The sequence below is a fragment of the Aplidium turbinatum genome, chromosome 4 (assembly GCF_918807975.1).
Source record: "Aplidium turbinatum chromosome 4, kaAplTurb1.1, whole genome shotgun sequence".
In the NCBI taxonomy this organism is placed as follows: Eukaryota; Metazoa; Chordata; class Ascidiacea; order Aplousobranchia; family Polyclinidae; genus Aplidium; species Aplidium turbinatum.
Window position 1 is genome coordinate 4491671 of NC_137475.1, and position 19480 is coordinate 4511150.

Below are 19480 nucleotides of genomic sequence, written 5' to 3' on the forward strand. Positions count from 1 at the left end.
CAACTACTAGCAAGTCCAAAATGATTCAATCAAAATAAGATGATGCAATACTGATGAATTCAAAACGATGTCCTTTTAAAAGGACACCGGCCATGAATGGGTTAATTGGTTTTGAATCTTCATCCTCGGACTGACAACGCCTTGATAGGTTATTCCTGATGAGCCGGTTACCGAGATTAGCAGAGCGAAGTTTTCGATTGTTGAAGATTTGTTGCTGGGGAATTATTCCATCCACTACATGCCGCTGAATGGAGAGCAGTCTTTAAAATGCGTTGCTCAAACGCAAGCCCCTAGAGTTGAACCAACTAAGCTAGCGGGGAGGACAAGTGGACATTGTGGTGAAGTATTTATAGAAAAAAACGAAATGTAAATTTGACTAATCACAAGAATTCAAACCATTCTACTTTCAATTTCTGTGACAGCGCCTGCGTCAGTGGTTCAAAGCCTATACAACTCGCGAAACTGCGAAGATTAAGAAGCTTTCTCAGCCCGAAGATAAAGACCGCCACAATCTATCAATTGGAAACAACGATCGGCTGCCTTGCTTTTCTGCCTACTGGTACTGGACACGACAAAAATGACAATTTGAGTGTAATACCAGATACCACACAAATCACAGAGCGAAAATCGCTACTCATACATCATACACAACGAAGAAATGAACGACTTAATAATTCAACGTTGTTTTAATGTAAATGCCGTAAACTTTTTTTAAAACACAAAAGATTGTTTAATGATTTAGCATTTCATTTTGTGGAAGCATAACTACAACACACAAACACGATTGTAAAAGACAATTAAACAGGGGCGATACGAAGCCGACCAAACCGGTTGTAATGGCACGCCGCTTTCAATTCACACTACCTTCGGTTATTTTCATTCAGGTCAATAAAAAGGCTGTTAATTTTGAAAGAAAATAACAGCACTAAGTACAGTGATAGAATTCAAACACTTTTAAGTTCTCTTACCAATAGCGTGTTATATGGACCAGCTATGAGTGATGCACAGACTAAGACATCCGCTTGTGAACAACCGGTTCGCAAATTCTCAAAAACAAGATCGCACACACCTACTGAATCTCACTACTGATCACATATTGAAGTCATTGCAAGGACTAGAATATTTTACACCAAAGCTTGTACAGGAAGAAACAAGCCTAAAACAAGACCAACAATCAATTCTTTAGAAAAAAATGCCGGAGTTTGGGGCTAGATAGAGTACAGTTCGTTTCTCTGTCTCTTATCAAGCGCATTCTATTGGGTGGACTCAACAAAAACAGACTTCCGCAGAATGATTCGCGCCAACCGCTACAAGCCCAACAACAATCCATACTTCTACTGCTTTGACACGAACGGTATACGTCGGGCAATTCAATTCACTATAACTTCTAAATTATATTTTTCTATATCGATACAACGTTACCAGATGTTTAAGCAGCAAAAATCGTTTTTCGCTAGTTGAAAAGTGTCTTGATTCGTGATGCGGCATGGCAGATAGGGACAAGAAACCAGTTCTTTACTTTTTTTTATCAAACTACTCAGACGACAGACAAAGTTGTTCCCAAACGTTCACATCATGCTGATGACGAGATGTTACTTTGTTCCGTTGCGTTCTGCATGAACGAGCTCCAGTCGACGCGTGTAAGCTGGCCGCTTGGCAGCGCCCTCTTCACCATCATTAAACGCTAGGTGTCGCTTCATGCTGATGATCGGAGCAGCTCGCTTTTGCATCATCGCGTTGATGTTGCGCAGATCCCTGGCCGGACTTCGAGAGAAGCTGTACTCCAATTTTGTTGGGGATGAATCAAGAAGAGCCCGGGACTTCATGGGGGAGACGTAGATGTTGCTGGTAGCTGACACTCGGCGGGGGGACTGGGGGGTTGTCCGAGGCCGTGGCATGGGGGACAGTGGGACTTCCAAAACCTACAAAATTGGATGGGTTTTAAATTAAACAAAAAACGAAGAAAACAAATTAATTATCGTTCCTCTTGAGCCAAGGAAGCGTCAGAGAGACAATGAACCCGTGACACAGGCCAAGTCACAGAGATTGACAGCGCCTGTTGACAAAGTAATATGTTGCTATTTGGGAAAATTTCTAAGAGTCTGAATTGTTACAATCATAGCCATGATAAACCTGTCATTTTTCCACTTACAGAAGTATGTAAAACAAGTAACATTTGCATCTAGACATACTTTTGGCTTGTTTAACCAGAGATTAGATATTAGGGTGTTTCATTTTTTCACCATTTTTGAAATTCAAAATGCCTGGGGTCCCATCTGGTGGTATTTGGGGAAAAAAGTTTACACCCCAAATTTTTTTCAATTATGACGTCATATTGAGGTGGTCCACGACGTTTGAAATTTTGGGGCCTCAAAATCTCGAAATTTGGCCGTATCTCCGGAACCACTCATCATAGATCGACAAAATTAGTATCAAAATGCGCAGAAGGGTCGGTTTCCTATACCTGATGTAGAGAATATTAAGGTCTATCTGCTTCAGAAAAAAAGTTATTTCAAAAAATCTGATTTTCGGTCTATTTTCTCCTGATGAACAGAGATCAGGTGATCAAGATAAAAAGTTTTTCTGTATTTTTCCACTCTTGGAAGCTGTTATTGCGTAATAATAGTTGGTGTTAAGGTTTCAGTACTGGGCTTGTCTAGTCTTGCTATCTGCTTAAGCAAAGCCCCATCTTGCATTGCTCCGGGACCCTTCTTGGCGCCGTCCACAAAAGAAATGACATGGGAAAGATATATTTCGTTTATGTGGAACATGCATTTAAGGGTATGAATATCATGACCAACTCCATCATTAAAATAATTGACCAGTCGAGTATTGACTCCGGACTTTTTTCCTGTATTGAGAGCAGTCGTATCAGCCATGACTGAATAGTGAATATACTTGGGATAAGTGAACTCTGCAAGCCTCCTGGATGATGGTGTCAAAAATCAGTGCTGCAGTGACTGACACACTTTTGGGAAAATATTTAACAGCAAGCACACTTTCGTGCTTCATGCCATTATCATCAACAAGTTGACCCAAGAGAACGTATCGATCTATTTTATCGACAACGCGCCCATCATAACATAACTGCATGGTAGAAGCTGAGTTGAGAAGGTTCTCACTTTCCATCAGAGATTTTTCTCTTGTTTTTTGTCGTTGGCGGTATACTGTCGAAGGTGATGCAGCTATTTGATCTTTTCCAAGAACCGACCTCATAAGATCTGACTGTTGGGTACCGAAGTCATCCTACGATCAGCAAGTAAACAACTTCTATCATTTATTGAAAAAGAATGTACTTTCTTGTACACTTTTCCCCCAACAGCTGGTTTCAGAGGCTCGTATTCCCTATCATCTTCCCAATTTATATCCCCATCAGAGTCGCTTTCGTTACTGTGTAGACATCTAACTGCTTCATTTCTTTTTCTCTGTTTCGAACATAGAAGTGCCGATGCTTTGGCAGATTGTATGCCAGAAGTGCTGGGTTGTTCAACTTCACTGCTCGTTTCCCACCTCCTTTTATGATTTTCCCGTTCCAAAGTCTTTTCTACATGGTTGACATCTACGCCACCGATAAACATTTTTCGATCTTTTCGCTGATCTTTGAAGAAAGCGATTACTTTCTCCTGGACTCGGTTTTCGAGTTCACAGCTGCAAGAGAGTTTGTTTTGAAAAACAACCGGACTTTCGGAGATCGAACACTTCACTTACATGCACATACATATCGAACAAGTTCTGCAACCATTCTTGATTAACCTCATTAGAGTCATTACCTCTGCGTTTCATTTCTTTCTTTCTTGCTGTATTGTACTTCTCTATCACGTCTTTTAACTTGGCTTCAATTCTCTGTTTGCTAAGCACTGGAAGACCAGCTATGTTTCATATGCCAACTACATTTTTCAGCAGTTCGTCTCTCAAATCTTTGAAATGGGGTATTTTCTTCAAAAACTTGGGATTAGTTTCGGCTACCATACTTTCTTCCTCAAGTAAAAATAGTGATGACTATATCTGAATTAAGGGGAAGCACATTTTTCTCCGATTCCTTGAAGTTTTGCATCGACTTACTAATACTTGACCTTAATGCCATAATGACACTTAATCAAAATCTAAAGCAGGTGAGCACTGAGCAGCATACCTCTTCCTCAACGGTCACATTATAATATCCTCGACGAGGGATAGCCATCATCATTATAATAGTAATACCTTCAATTATTACCCTTTCGTCTCTTGCAAAACGAACAAGGACTATTACTACGCAATAGCAGCTTCCAAGAGTGGAAAAATACAGAAAAACTTATTATCTTGATCACCTGATCTCTGTACATCAGGAGAAAATAGACCGAAAATCAGATTTTTTGAAATAACTTTTTTTCTGAAGCAGATAGACCTTAATATTCTCTACATCAGGTATAGGAAACCGACCCTTCTGCGCATTTTGATACTAATTTTGTCGATCTATGATGAGTGGTTCCGGAGATACGGCCAAATTTCGAGATTTTGAGGCCCCAAAATTTCAAACTTCGTGGACCACCTCAATATGACGTCATAATTGAAAAAAATTTGGGGTGTAAACTTTTTTTCCCAAATACCACCAGATGGGACCCCAGGCATTTTGAATTTCAAAAATGGTGAAAAAATGAAACACCCTATTAGATATGTATGTTAAGCACAATTTATGCAATAATAATGTAAAATATGTAAGACTTTCCAACTGCATCCTGGAGGTAGTCTCATCATACAGTCGTTAGGTTTTTTGTACAGCAGGATCTTTCGCCAATAGCCATATTTTACTTGCAAAACTAAACTTGGCGAAAAACAAACGAATTAAAATTTAAATTGACACATCAAATGAACAGCTTACAACATAGAATCCACAAAAAATCCTTGATATTTTAAATGGAACATGCAATTGCACCAAACGATACTACCTCCAGGGTGTAGTTGAAAAGTCTTACATATTACATTCTTATTGTGTAAACTGTGCTCAACGTACATACCTAATCTCCGGTTAAACAAGCCAAACATATGTCTAGGTGCAAATATTACTTATTTTACTTACTTCTGGTAATGGGAAGATGACAGGTTTGTAATAGCTATGATTGTAACAATTCAGAGTCTTAGAAATTTCCTCAAATAGCAACATATTTGGTAAATGGTGACAAATTGGTATGAACGGTGCTGTCCAGCAGACGTCAGGCTTTCTAGCATTGTCCCTTGATTCTGCTAATCCTTCAGGTAGAACCACAAATTGCTTACCTGACTTTGCAAATACAACAAAGCCTCAACTGTAAAGAGTTAAGCTTAAGCGTCAAACGTTTGCCACAGTTCCAATACTGTGTAAACATAAAAGCTCAAGTCTTTAAAAGTGTAAAACTGCAATATGAGTTGTGTTAGATTCTTTTAGTTGTAAGTCTTTGCTAGTTTTTGACCACCTTGCTTTTATACTTCAAAAGTATGCGTTCGTAAAATTAACGCAAAAAATGTTCATCACAAGCCAAGCAGCCTCCTTTGTACCTGGGAGCACTCGGGATTGAACTTCTTGACGAAGTTGCGGATTTTCGGGACGTAAACTTTGTTATAAAACTGAATGAGATCTTCCCTGAGCTCCGGGATGCGCACAGGTGGATCTGGTGTCTTGGTTGTTCCCTTGGACCTCAAGGTTGGTCTGGAGGGAGCAGGAGCAGGACTTACAGCGCGGTTGATGAGCACACTTCGATAAACCTGAAAAGGTTTTGCCATTTAAAAATCAAACCATGGTTGTTAAAAAGCTTTCAAAATTTCAGTGGGGGATTGTTGGGGTTATTCAGTTTGAAAAACTTCACAAACTAAAGTATTTCCAAAACAGACGCAATATTAGTGACGTCAAACCATTTGAGTGATCTCATGATCGTTGATAAGAGGCCGGGGCAACAATAAATCTTCTATCGTCTTATTTTAAGATTTCTTGTGAGTACAGTTGCGTCAGAATGCAGCTTGCAATGTGGGATATGCTCATAATAGGGTGTCCACCACTGTCTATATCACAATGGTTCAACTTTTTTGCTGATAAATTGATAACTATTTATGGAATAAATAACATTGACATTGTATGAGAAATTTTGTTGGAGCAATGCTGCGGCTTGAAAAGGTCGTGAAAAAGTTTGAGGGACTGGGATCCCTGGCACCTAAAAGCGGGACTTAATATCCGAGACAACCGTTTTAGGTCTCACGTCTCAAAACTGTTTATTTTCCGACAGGTATGCTTTGTATCTTAACCTTTCACCCATCGCATTGAAACATGAGAAATGTCATAATCTAAAATGGCAATTAACGGACATACATTGCTGGAAGCTTGTGGCTGATTCTTGTAGCATCTCATGATCTCCTGGAAGGACTGGTCGTGCTGAGTTATCTAGTTCAAAATAATGATTAAAGTTAAAATTTAATTAAAAAATTAAAGATCCCAAAATGTAAATACAAAACTCATGTTCAGCAAATGTTTCGAAAACTATACTGTCTTCACCTTCAGTACTACAAATGTCTTTATTTTGTGATTAGACTAACCAGACATTCCAACCATTTGGCTTCAAAGTTAAAATTGCTTTCAAATGTGAACCAACTTCATCGAACATCGAACAAGGAACAATAATCCAAAACAAGTTACCTAAAGTTCGCAACAACTCGGCTTTAATTGAGTGATGTAGCTAGAAAGAGAAGTTTAAGCAGCTGGAACAACTGTTGAGGGGGGGGGGCAAACACCATTCAACATGAATTACAATGGTAGTTGTTATAATACGTTGTAATAGTATTAACATATAAATTTTTTTGGGGGAAAGATAAAATGTTGGCCACCAAGCCCCCAAAAAGAGGGGGAAGATAAAATTTGGGATACGAAGCCCCCCTTCCGTGGCTACTTCCCTGCTGTAAACCATTCAACCAAAGTAGGCCTTATACCTTTGCCATGATGTACACCGAGCACATGAGCAGTTGGTCAATGTGACGGTCACGGGCCAGATAGCTTGCCCACTTGGATATCGAGTGCTCGAAGCATGTCCATATCTTGGCGCGAAGTTCGTTCGAAATCGCAAGTTGCTCGCACAAATGACGTAGCCTGACACTGGCGAGATGAAAGACCTGCAAACAAACAATCGGGTGTGATGATCCTGGTGGGAATGACGACTGGCAGGTATCATCGTTTAGTTCCGTTTAAGTTTGATCCCTTTCTTTCACACAATCGCAAATTTTAAACTCAAGCAACATTCGTTTTTCCGCTGTTAAAAAGCAAATGGCCAAACCCTCTCTCAACATTGAATCCATTATTTGAAATCAAACTAAACGATTTTCTTTTAAGTATACCTGTAACGAACATTCCTCACATACAGCATATAGAGTGGATTACTGTTTATATAAAATAAACACTAAACAGCTTAATACAAAGAACAAACATACAGTCGATTGTAGGCATAAATGATATCTCTCATGGACTTTGAACATACTTTTCTATAAAATAAAGCTAGGGAGCCAACTCTTTTTGGTCTTCCTTTGTTCACTGGGGTTGCTGTTTCTGGGTTCTTTGTGTCTTTACTTTCTTCACTAACATTTCCATTGTTCTATAAAACACATTGCAGCATGTATTGTACACGTAATATTAAAAAAAGGTATAAGCTGGAATGTACCTTTTGTAATCTATGGATGTGATGGATGTGAAGTGAAGCATGCTATGGATGTGAAGCAGCGGTGACAACAAGGGCAAGATTGGGCTGGGCAAAGTTCAGGGAATGTGGGGAAATGTTGTATGGCAGAAAATTTTCACTAAGGATGAAAGGGAAAGTATATCGGAGCTGTGTGCGGCCTGCAATGCTATATGGTAGCGAGACATGGATATTGAGAGAGAGTGAACTGGCAATCCTGAGAAGAACGGAAAGGTCAATGGTGAGAGCAATGTGTGGAGTGAAAACGAGAAGGGAAAAAAGGACTGAAGAATTGTTGGATATGCTAGAGATGAGAGAGACCATAGACCAACTGGCAAGGGAAAATGGAGTAAGATGGTATGGACATGTGATAAGGAGGGAGGGAGGAAGGAAGTTTTCTTAGAAAGGCACTAGATCTAAAGGTGGATGGGAAGAGGAAACGCGGTCGTCCAAGAAGAACGTGGAAACAACAAGTGAAGGATGAATTTAAAAAAGTCGGACTGAAGGAGGAAGATGCAAGGGACAGGGTGAAATGGAGAAAAGGGATTAAAACAATTGCTGCGCGGAAACAATCGGCCACCCCCACTAGTGGGGAACAAACCGACGATGGATTATGATGATGGTGATTTCATATCCACAGAAACCAAGTTCTATTTGTTCGTTTCATTTAATTCTACATAGCAAACAAATTACATAGCAACAAGGACTCTAGTTAGGTTTATAAAGAAACATCACAACTTCAATGGCATAAACGAAAGCCACTAGGACAGTGGTCCCCAATCTGGGGATGTACCGCGTACCCCCTACGGAGTCGCTAAAAGGTTTTGTAAAGGTTGCGACCATCGACATTGATCTTACTGTTTAGAAAAATAGATGATGAGGGTGTGGAGTCGCAAGACATAAGAGGTCGTCATCCAAAAATGGTAGGGAATCACTGCACTAGGACAATGCATAGAAACGGTTGGCAAGACAAGCCATGTCCTAAATGCAGCCTTCCCAACATAAAGCATACGTCACACACGAGTAAGCAGCGAATACGAAAAGGCCGACGTAGCAGAAATGTTTAGGTGATCAACTACGAAGAATCAAAGTCTTGCCGCTTTTTCATGATTGAGACAACAGATTTTGCTTCTACAAGTAAATGTAGATTTTGAGGTGTCAACCACGCAGACAGCAAAATTCGTCTGAGATATTCAGCACTTACAACTGTAGGATCCACTTTGGGGGAGATGAAAAGCCTCCGCTTGGCCGATCCAGGGGCTGGGGAGCTAAACCTGTCCTGGACCGACCCTGCATCCATCTTGCGCCCCCCCAGGTCCCCATCGACTACTGCCTTCAAACGAGGGTGGGTTAGTGGGGACTTCACCGGTAGAGAAGACTTCTCAGCCCCTGTTTCAATGTTTTGCTGGTGATTCACCTGAAATGCAAGTGCATTTGTATTTTTTCATGCATGTCTATGGCATTGGAAACATGGACAATTTAATCAATTTGAAAGCAACTTATAATTACTTGATACTGACCAATTCAATTGTCCAAAGTGTTAAATTACCAAAAAAACATCAGAAATAAAAAAAACCTATAAAACACCATAAAGTTAAGACAAGAGGCAACAGTGACACTTCGTAGTGTAGGAGGCCGCTAAAAATAGTGCCAGCTTCCGCATTGACAAGTTACTACGTGATAATATTCTAGCTTTGCCGACTAACCATAATAACGTAGCGCTGTATCTATCACAGACACGCGTTGCGTTATACAAAGGAGACAGTTCCAATACAGCCGAGTGCATGATGACTACAAATCCATTGAATTTCAAAAGCTACGCAAGAACAAGGTTCTGTGACTTTTATACAAGAATTCCATAAGACCGGACCATACCGAAGCTACTACTACCGGCTCAGAGGCAAACACTCCATTCACTAAGCGAGTGTAAACAAACGTACATTTAATAAAACATAAAAAAGTTAACACATCGAACCTCTGCGCAGGAAGGCGCCTCGACTTCATCCAATGCATCCCATAATGGAGATCCCGACTTCCAGGCGAGGGACTCCAGGATCCGCTCCTCAACGTGGTTCAAGTGTTTGACGCATTGCCCGGACAAGGTCTCCTCAGCTCGCACAACGAGCTCGATCACCTAAAAAAGAGGCAATAGTCTGTTTACAATTATATCATATCTTCCGTTTGATCAAGCAGCTGTCTCTAAACGCCCTATTCACGATCAGGTTAACGCAGAAGGATTCTCAAAGGAAATCAACATGGCGGCTTACAGTATCTTCCGTGCCATGGTCGAGAAAAAGACATCACTCTGTCCTCACCAAAAACTCAGGCACCCATCTCAATGTTGTAATCTCATCCGTTGTACGTACTATCATCGCATACACGGCAAGTGAAGACAACAGTCAAGGTTTGCAATATCTTAATTCTACTTAAACTTTACAGCACTATCACAGGACTTAGACAATTTTTAGTGAGTTTAAGCGAGCATAATTCATAACAAAAAAAAAGCTTTCATTATTTGTGTTCTTCACAATCATCAGCAGAAAGCAAAATCATTCCATTCCAACATCCACAAATGGAAGATGGCTCCATCCATGATCTGTAAGTGTGGCAAGGAGGAACAAACCGCAGATCACACCATCAGCAACTTTTTATTATGTTTCAAATGGTGTGCAGGGTCTGCATGAACTGGATGACGAATCAATTCAATGGCTACTCGACACCTGCCCAAACCCCAAACATATAGACCAAGTCACTTCTCAAGGGTGGTAACAGGCAGAGCCCTCAACCCTTGGAGTAGCGAAGGAAGTTCACACGAAGAAGATCAGCAATAAACGAAAATATTATTTTTCACCAAACCAAATTACAAACCTTGTAGAAATGGTAAGCAGTGAGGCCAAAAGCATCAAGCACCCACGGGAACGTACGGGGAGAGCTGTATGAGCATAGCACTATCTCCACGCAACAAGCAAACAGCAGCTTGTGGAAATCGTCTCGCTTCAACAAACCCTAGAAAGATGGAAGATGTCGTCACAAATGTCGGGTTCATGATTGCGTATCCACTTATGAATTGAAAAATGCGATCTTGGGGTGAAGTTGCACAACCAGGAAGTTTTGTTTCAGATGATAATTTGTTTTATGTTCAAAAACATACACATGATGTATTATGCCACAAGTTAACTATAATATGTTTGACAACTCAAATGTAGATAATCTTATTAGTGATATATGCAGCAAGTTTTTCAGTATCGCAGTAAAAACCCACACCCTGTAAACGAAACTTCAAAAAAAAAAAAAAAGATGTAAGTGATTTTTTCCTGCAAATAATGCCAGACTGAGTACATACAGCATAGGATAGACAACATAAGAAATACTGTACATTCAACAGTGGCAATCTGGAAAACTGCTTCATTGCCAATGACATATAAGATGTGATCCTGAAACATCAAAAGCAAAGCAATCAAGTTGACCTCACCGATAAATCTGCATTAGAGTTCTTCAGCCGAGCCTTCTCAAGCATAATCGTCCTCTCCAGCACGTGGAAATAAAGTGTGGTTGACATCAATGAACGAGGAGCGACAAACTCTACATGGGAAATATTATTTTCATTTAAAACTTGACATGAGATTACTTTGTCTGCGTTGTCGACTAGTAAGAATGTCGACCTTCGATACTTAGGTTCCACAATCATGAAAAATTTGTTGGTGGTCACTGGGTCATTAGCAGGACACTAGGTCACATCGTTGTGGCAACAAAACGTTTTTTTTACTTGCGCTAAGTAGGTTTAGTTTTTCGCGTGACAAAAATAAAAATATGTTAACTCCACTAACGTTAGTAAGTGTTTCACATGTCAGTGGTTAGACAAAACATTTGAAAGTTTATTCATGTCCTCTGTATATTTTTCACGTAAACAAAAACATAAGAAATGTTACACCCAGTGATGTTACTCAGTTTTTTTTTTTATATATTAGTGGTACAAGAAAGTGACCTATCTCCAATGCTCCATTAATTTAAATCACCAACCACTATCAGCTTTAGATATATAAAAAGGGGTATGGTATTAGTAAAGTAAAAGTATTTATTCACTGAATATATACAAGCCACAGCAACACTGTTCCAACATTCCTCACAAGCAATAGTGTGTTCACTACCTTGTGAGGATGGCGGGTGGTCGCCATATGGCTTTGCATAGTCAGCTTTGAAAGTCTCCTCGAGAGTTGCAACGCGACTCATGATCTCATCCGACGGGTTCTCTGGGCATTCCCTGTACAAAGAACACAAGAGACTCAGATTTCGATTGTCTATGATTGTGGACTGGAGAATGGAACGAAAATGTACTTATTAAATTAGTCTAACGTACTAACAAGAATAGGGTAGACATTCCTTCATTTATTGAATATCTTCGATAAAAGCATTTCATTTGTTCTTTCTGAACAAATTAACAGAAATATTTTTCTACCTAAATATTGACAGCAACTTGTTGGACGGTTCAGGTTTTTTTCCTTGCAAAATCTTCTTGAGCTTTGCAATAGATAGATACGCCGAAGATACAGGGGTAGATGGGACCTTTTCGTCTTGCTTCCCTTCTAGGTAATGACGATTAGTGAGGGGGGTTTTCGGAGAGACTGTTGTATGCTAAAGGAATAATAAACATTCAGTTCAGAAAGCGTGAAAACTTCAAAATGCAGCACAACAAAAGAATCAAGCACAGGTTTCACACCTTCAAAAGTAACAGTTACAGTGGTCATCAAAGTAATTCTCATTTTATGAGTTGTGGCAAAAATGATACATTTAAATATGTAACAATATCAGCAAAGCATCATCCGACATGCATGAAAAGACTGCGCTCACCACGGCCAGATGTTCGGCCACTTCGCGTTTTAATTGTTCCATCCGCGATTGGGCAGGGGGAGATTTGATGGGGGTACCCAATTCACGATCGACGTCGTCACAAAGAAACACCCGCTCATCGAAATCCCCTTCGGTTAGCACGAATTCTTCATAGATTTTGTTCATGGATTTACTGAAATCGACAAAAGTAATTGGAAATCGTGTTGGAAAACAATTGCATTGTACAAAACAGCATAGGCTATACTGTGAATGTGATATTCCAAAACCTTACCTAATAAAGATGCAGAATTACAACTTGATATTTTCTGACGTTCAAATATTGGTCTAGATCAGGGGTCCGCAAATAGTGGGTCGCGACCCAAATTTGGGTCGCGAAACCATCCGCAGTGGGTCGCAAAACGGCTTAAACTTACCATAAACATAACTTGTATGGCAAAAATAAATACAATCATATAGTCTTTGATGTTCTGAGTTTCGTACAATTTGGTAGGCTACAAGAAAATTTATACTTTCGATTGCAGTACAGTAGTTAAGCCCACGGTTATAGTGTATAGCCTGGAAGACACCTTGAGGCAGGGCATGAAAACTCTCTCAGCTTATCTCCAGAACTGGCGACTGAAACTCAGCGAAATCAAAACATTGGCGGCAGCTTTCCACCTACACAATCGGGAAGCTAATCGTGAGCTACAATGGAAAACTTCTGTCTTTCTGCCACGAACCAAAATATCTTGGGGTGGCACTATGACAGATCATACACATACCGCCACCATTTGGTGTCACTGCGCAAGAAAATGACATTCCGCGCTGCACTACTCAAGTGCCTGGCAGGCTCTAGCTGGGGGTCGAGTGCTGACACTTTGCGTATAGCAGCCTTAGCCCTTGTTTACTCTTCAGCAGAGTACTGTGCATATGTTTGGTGCCGCAGTGCTCACTGCCATAACATCGACACTGCCATAAACAGCGCCCTGCGCACAGTTACCGGATGACTGCGTCCCACACCATTGGACAATTTTGCTATTCTCGCTGGCATCCAACCTGCGGAGCTTCGTCGCGAAGAAGCCACTCTGTTTCTTGGCCGACGGGCACTAGAGCCTAACCATCTTCTCCACTACAAGATCTCTGCTCCCCCAAACCAGCACCCCCGTCGACTGAAATCAAGACATCCAATCGTGCCAGTCGTTCAACTTCTGATCAACGAAGCAGATGAACTTCATCTCTGCGACTACTTGGGCGGACTATAAATGGAATTCTGAATGGAAGTCAAGTACCACCAGACTCCATTCGTTCATCCCCGACGCCGACACATGCCCATCGGCCTGACACTACCTAGACAGGCATGAGTGCGCCTCAACCGTCTCCGTACAGGCGTCGGGCTTTTCCGCTCAACCGTATGCACCAAAGAGGAATCGGCCTCTTCCTCCTCCTGTGATTGTGGTGCCGAGGAACAGACCGCAGACCACATCATCAATGATTGTACCATCTTCAAGTCACCTAACGGAGTGGAAGGTCTGCGTGTCATGGATGATGAAACTAAAGACTGGCTGATCTCTAGTAGCCTTCCAGTGTAGTCTGGGAACATCTTGAATCGGGCGGTTAAAGGATAGAGTAGACCCTCGGCCCAAGAGGCTTGCACGACGACGAAGCACACGGTTAATAGGTCCACCCGCTTATTAAGCCCAATTTGGTCCATTCCGGAATTACTGAAGGTATAGGAGGGGTAGAAAATTGTCCCCCGCTTTATAAGCCAAAATCGTCCGGTCCGATGTGGCCTTAATAAGCGGGGACGACCGTAGGCTATTGGAATTGATATTAATTTGCAAAGTGTTTTGCGCATTCCGAAACCTTTGGGTCGCAAAGATTTCGAACGATTGCTTTTTGGGTCGCACCAAAAAGTATTTGCGGACCCCTGGTCTAGATAAGCAATTTTACTGTAACAAACTTATCTTAAAAGCTACATAAAAGTAAAACAGATCATTCAATATTATTGGGAAAATGTACGCCCGGTTAGCTCAGTGGTTACGCGCCCGGCTCAAGATCACGTAGCGCAAGTTCGACTCTAGGTGTGTGCGCTTGAGTAACGCATTCTAACGACTGCTCTCCATTCAGCGGCAATTAGTGCATGGAATAATTTCCTGGCAAAAACATTTCAACCATCGAAAACTTCACTCTGCCAATCTCGGTAACCGGCAATGCATCAAAAGCCGTTACTTCACAGAGCCTACAAGTATGCAAAACTACCAGGAGCAACCTATCAAGGCTTTGTCAGTCCGGGAATAAAGATTCAAAACCAAACCAAAATCATCAATCAAATGTGAAAACTGTTGAGTGTTGATATAATATATACTGTAAATAAACAGTTAAACACAACCTATTACCAATTCGTGTCGAAGTTTTCAGGTAAAAATAAACTTCGCTCATCTCCGACAAAGACCTAAAAAGTAGAAACTATTTAGCTGAACTTTCAAACTTGTAAGTTAAGTTGTCGGCTCACTTTTAGTCATTTACAACCCTAACCCACTTCTACCAAGGGTGTGATAAATGTAAGACAATGAATGTAACTAACCTTGCAACTATACAGTAATTTATACAGAGTTTTTTTTTTCTATGTAGTGCTGGTAGTGGACAAGTTTCTTTTAAGTTTATGCCAACTCACATCTTCAGTCGGGTTCAACAAATTGGCTATGAAAGTTTTCCAATTATGAATATTTCGAACTCGCGCTTGAAGGACAAATTCTTCGGCCTCCTCCTTAGACAACTGCAAGGCAGAATGCTGCTTCACAAGGATAGCAATAATGTCAAAGTCACCACTGATAGAGGACAGGCCCTCTTCTTCCCAACCATCGTGCAGCCCTGAATACAAACATTGAGTTGGATGAATTTTAGAAAAGTTTACTTTTGCTATTCTTGTTATATATACAGTATACAACATGAGTAACCTGTTTAGAGACTGATTGAAAGTTATGAAAAATAATTTATTGAAATCCTAAATCAAGAAAATGAAATATCTTCCGACAGGTGTCAAACCCACAACAATGCTTAATATGAACGACTCGGTTACATCTCTTGTAATGTAAATGAATATATTTTCACACGAATCAGTTCAATCATAAATGGCTAAAAATCGATTTCAATCAGCTAGTAGCTAGATCACCTTCGATTCTTCAGTTAAGCTTACTCAAATAGAAGTATTTGAACAAGAATGACATCTTAAATGTATGTTAATACTGCATAGAAAAATCTTAGAAATTCACTAAGTGAAAGCTAACCAGAAAATTCAGGATTTAGTAGAGCAGTTCGATGGTCGCACGCAAGCGCGTTCTTGAAGCACAGGTCGATAGCACTGAGCAAAAGCTGGAAAGAACTAATCAGTTCATCGCCCACATCTCTGTATTCAGTTCCTGGATAAACAATACAAATGGTATCTTTACAGCACTTACCGGTAGAATGTCATAGGCTATTCATAGCACTCAGGTTATCATATCCCTTAGTTAAATCATGAAATATATATTGTCGTTAGTAATTACCAAGCTTGAATGTATAAAATAAATGTAATTTTCAACAAACCTTTGGCATGAACGAAAAGAGTCCAACAGAAATTAAAGATTTCCCTTGTTGTGCACTGTCGCTTTCTGTAGGATAACATATGCAGTTGAAAACATGTAAAACAAATTGCAAAATAATTAGCTTCTCATGAAAACATTGTTACACTTACAAGTGCCTTCTGCTACGATGAGGACGTGATGGATTTTTGGTGCTTCCTTTCAAAACAGATTGTTGATTTGGGTGATCGGGATCTTTGAAAACGTGTCGGAAAACTAAATTATATTTCTTAAAAACCACAGTGGAAACTCTGAAACTTCGATCAAGTGTGGTAACATGTTCTGACAGAAGTTTGAGTGAACTCCTACTGTTCATGTTCAGCCACTTTTCCATCTTCTTCAAAAAACTTATAAAACTGTAAAAAAATTACATTATATTAATGTAATCTTAATCAGTGCTGGACAACTCTTCATTTTCACTTTAAACCAGACATGCAAACTTCCGAAACTCTAAAAATAAGGGAACACAAAACAGTGTGTAATTTACATTGGTGAGCTATGTGTGATTGGTTAATAATAATAAGTTTAAGTCACACACAAAAATTATTGTATCAAAATAAAAATAATCATAGCTAAATTTATTTATAAGACTGCTATAAAATCACTCACCTAAATTTTGCTTCTCTAAGCAACATTGTTAAAGATACGCAATTGCTTGATAACGATTTACCAGACACGGACTTCATCAAAGGCAAATTGCGTCGACAAGCAGAGTAAAGTGCACACACCAACCAATGAAGACTATCACCCTACAAGTAATAATAAGTGTATTTATATAGCACTATATCTATCATTCATAGATATATTGATATATATATTGATATAGATATATTGATACCGGCTCGGTGGCTTAGTGGTTAGTGCGCTCGCCTCTGAAGCGGTAGGCATGGGTTCGATACCTTGTCGGAATGTCGGGTCATACCAAAGACTTTTTAAAAATGGTACTGAATCTAATTTCTGCTTGGCACTGAGCAATGAAGTGGATTCGGGTAATAATGTACTCAGTTGCGCCTCTATACGGCTGCATTGACACTGTCTGCTTTGTAAAGCGCTGTAGAGCAACGCATTCTGCGATGGATACAGCGCTATATAAAAACTAACATTATTATTATTATATGATACACAGATATGTTGCTCAGCGCTTTACAAAGCAGACAGTGTCAGTGCAGCCGAGTACAACATCATCCTGAATCTATTCCTTTTGCTGAGTGCCAAGCAAAAACAAAATTCACTACCGCTTTTAAAAAGTCTTTGGTATGACCCACCAGGGCATTGAACCAATGCCTACTTATTCAGAGGCTGACACACCAACCATTAAGCCAGACATCAAAAACATGTTAAAGTCCGTGAAAAAGTGTCACAATTAAAAAATGAAAAATAAAAACCAAGCTCAAACGAGATAAAAATGGTACAAAGAGGTATGTATTACTAATGCAATGAATCAAATAAACAATGTCAATAAAAATATTGTAACAAGCTACTGAATAAAAATAATTACACTAACTTCAAGAGTGTAATTGGTTTTCGTCGTTTCATAAGCTTCCCAAGCTATTTCCATGGTAGGTTTATCCATGTTCACGGCAAGGCACAAGTCACGAAACCTTTGTTCCACTTCATCTTCTTCGTGGTCATGCTCCATTATAACTTTGACGATGGATTAAAACAATAATAAAATTAGTAAAACCAATGCTAGTCTAATATAGCATTATAGCAAACCTTAAAAAACTACAAATATATATATATGTCATTGATAACAATTGAAAGTTAACACAAATTGAAAGTTAACAGAAAGAAACACAAATTGACGCTGTTAGAAGGCTACTCAATATTTACAAACAAAATTTGCGTTCAAAGTCTATGTGCAAAATATGATTCTTCCCAACAAAATTGACAAAATTTTGCAAAAACTAGGCTATGACCTCAGAAACAACTTCACTTTGGTGCTGCCCAACTCTTTACTCTTCCTGACAAAATTGAAAAACTTTTAGTAATGCACCGAAGGCAACTTCTTGGCTAGAGAAAAGATGTTCCGGCTAGAGAATTACAACTCCGGCCGGAGCTTCCGGCCTTTCATAATATCCACTTCAAGTAGACAATGTTCCACTCGAGCGACTGTAGGCTACCACTCTTACCAAGCGCTCTAAAAGATGCCTCATTGTACTGGTAAGGAAGATGCGTTGTTTCAATAAAAATGTGAATCGTGGGCTGTATTGCGCGACAGCTCATATGAATGACTTTTGCTCATTGTGACGTAGCAGTAGTTCGTAGCAAGACAGGACGGAGCAATTGCATTGGAATTTTCTAGCTGTAGTAGCATTGGTAACACAACACATTATAGGCTACCGTACGTAACAGTTATTGATTTTGCTTGCACATATTTTAAAACTCTTTGGATCATCACCAGTTAATACACAAACCGAATTAAGATTGTGGCTCCTCCATTACAAATGATCACGAGCTGCCACACTGGAATGATCTATTCACTTTCAACTAACAAATTCAATGACAATTTGTAATAGAGACTCAAACAGGGAAATTAGCATCCAAAATAACGGCCGGACAGTCGGCCACTTCCTTTTGAAGCCACACCCACATACCTTGGGGTTCGATTTGATTGGTCTCTTACATACCGCAAACACCTGGAACACTTACGCGGAACAGTGACAGCTCGCTCTGCTCTCTTGAAACGTCTTGCTGGTACAAGGTGGGGTGCTAGCCCCTCAGTGCTGAGAACAAGTGGTTTAGCCTTAGTCTACGCCCCTGCTGAATACTGTGCTGCTACTTGGTGCAGAAGTGCCCATACATTACTGACCTTGTCGATGTGCCAATCAACAACTGCCCGCAAACTGTCACAGGTTGCCTCCTTCCAACTACTACTGACTGCTTGCCTGTCCTCGCAAACATTGAGCCAGCTGCACTACGGCGCCAACGTGCTGTTCTTTCCCTTAGTCGTAAAGCCCTAAACCCCGGCCATCTGCTACACGCAACCACGCTGAGATATCCACCAAAGCAGCGGCTAAAATCAAGAAAGCCATTTGTACGCACTGCACAAGACCTTCTGGCAGCCTCTGGTAGAAGCCCTAGCAAACAGTGGTGCCATGCGGCGTGGTGTGAACAATGGTCAAGCAGCACATCTCCACTTCGCCAAGTATTCAGATCCCCGCCCGAGAACCAGCTGGGCCATGGCCTAGGGATGGGCAATTCAGAATAAATCACTATTCCAGAATTATTCCGGAATACTAAACCGAATCCACAATACTGAAACCTATTAACTTCCAGGCTCCAGCAACGCAAAAAGTAAAAAATTTTAGACACAACAGCTACACAATCAAAGTAAATGTTTGTTGCAATTGCAATGTAACACAT

At 40.2% G+C, this 19480-nt stretch overlaps 1 protein-coding gene and 1 long non-coding RNA gene across 2 annotated transcripts; both read right to left on the reverse strand.

The window, feature by feature from the left end:
* Nucleotides 1-590: 590 nt before the first annotated feature.
* Nucleotides 591-17834, reverse strand: LOC145768477 (retinoblastoma-like protein 1). The gene is made up of 19 exons (XM_082579975.1): nt 17619-17834; nt 16724-16863; nt 16228-16470; nt 16080-16144; nt 15782-15913; nt 15169-15365; nt 14891-14946; nt 12516-12687; nt 12124-12299; nt 11816-11928; nt 11140-11249; nt 10536-10673; nt 9643-9801; nt 8872-9084; nt 7473-7586; nt 6931-7110; nt 6317-6388; nt 5512-5718; nt 591-1922 (listed from the first exon to the last, which is right to left on the reverse strand). Exons 1-19 carry the CDS (start codon nt 17751-17753, stop codon nt 1593-1595), a joined length of 2952 nt encoding a protein of 983 aa, XP_082436101.1. The 5' UTR covers nt 17754-17834; the 3' UTR covers nt 591-1592.
* LOC145768478 (uncharacterized) lies at nt 3163-4614 on the reverse strand. The gene is made up of 2 exons (XR_014288943.1): nt 4385-4614; nt 3163-3211 (listed from the first exon to the last, which is right to left on the reverse strand). It is a non-coding gene; the product is annotated as an uncharacterized LOC145768478 (long non-coding RNA).
* Nucleotides 17835-19480: the final 1646 nt, after the last annotated feature.

Excerpts from the sequence above, each read along its gene's own strand:
- LOC145768477 (XM_082579975.1), bottom strand. The coding sequence starts at position 17,753 with ATGGAGCATGACCACGAAGAAGATGAAGTGGAACAAAGGTTTCGTGAC. Across the intron at positions 16,471-16,723 it reads CTTAGAGAAGCAAAATTTAG|TTTTATAAGTTTTTTGAAGA; the intron begins GTGAGTGATTTT and ends ATTTTTTTACAG. Across the intron at positions 7,111-7,472 it reads TAGCTTTATTTTATAGAAAA|GTCTTTCATCTCGCCAGTGT; the intron begins GTATGTTCAAAG and ends GTTTGTTTGCAG.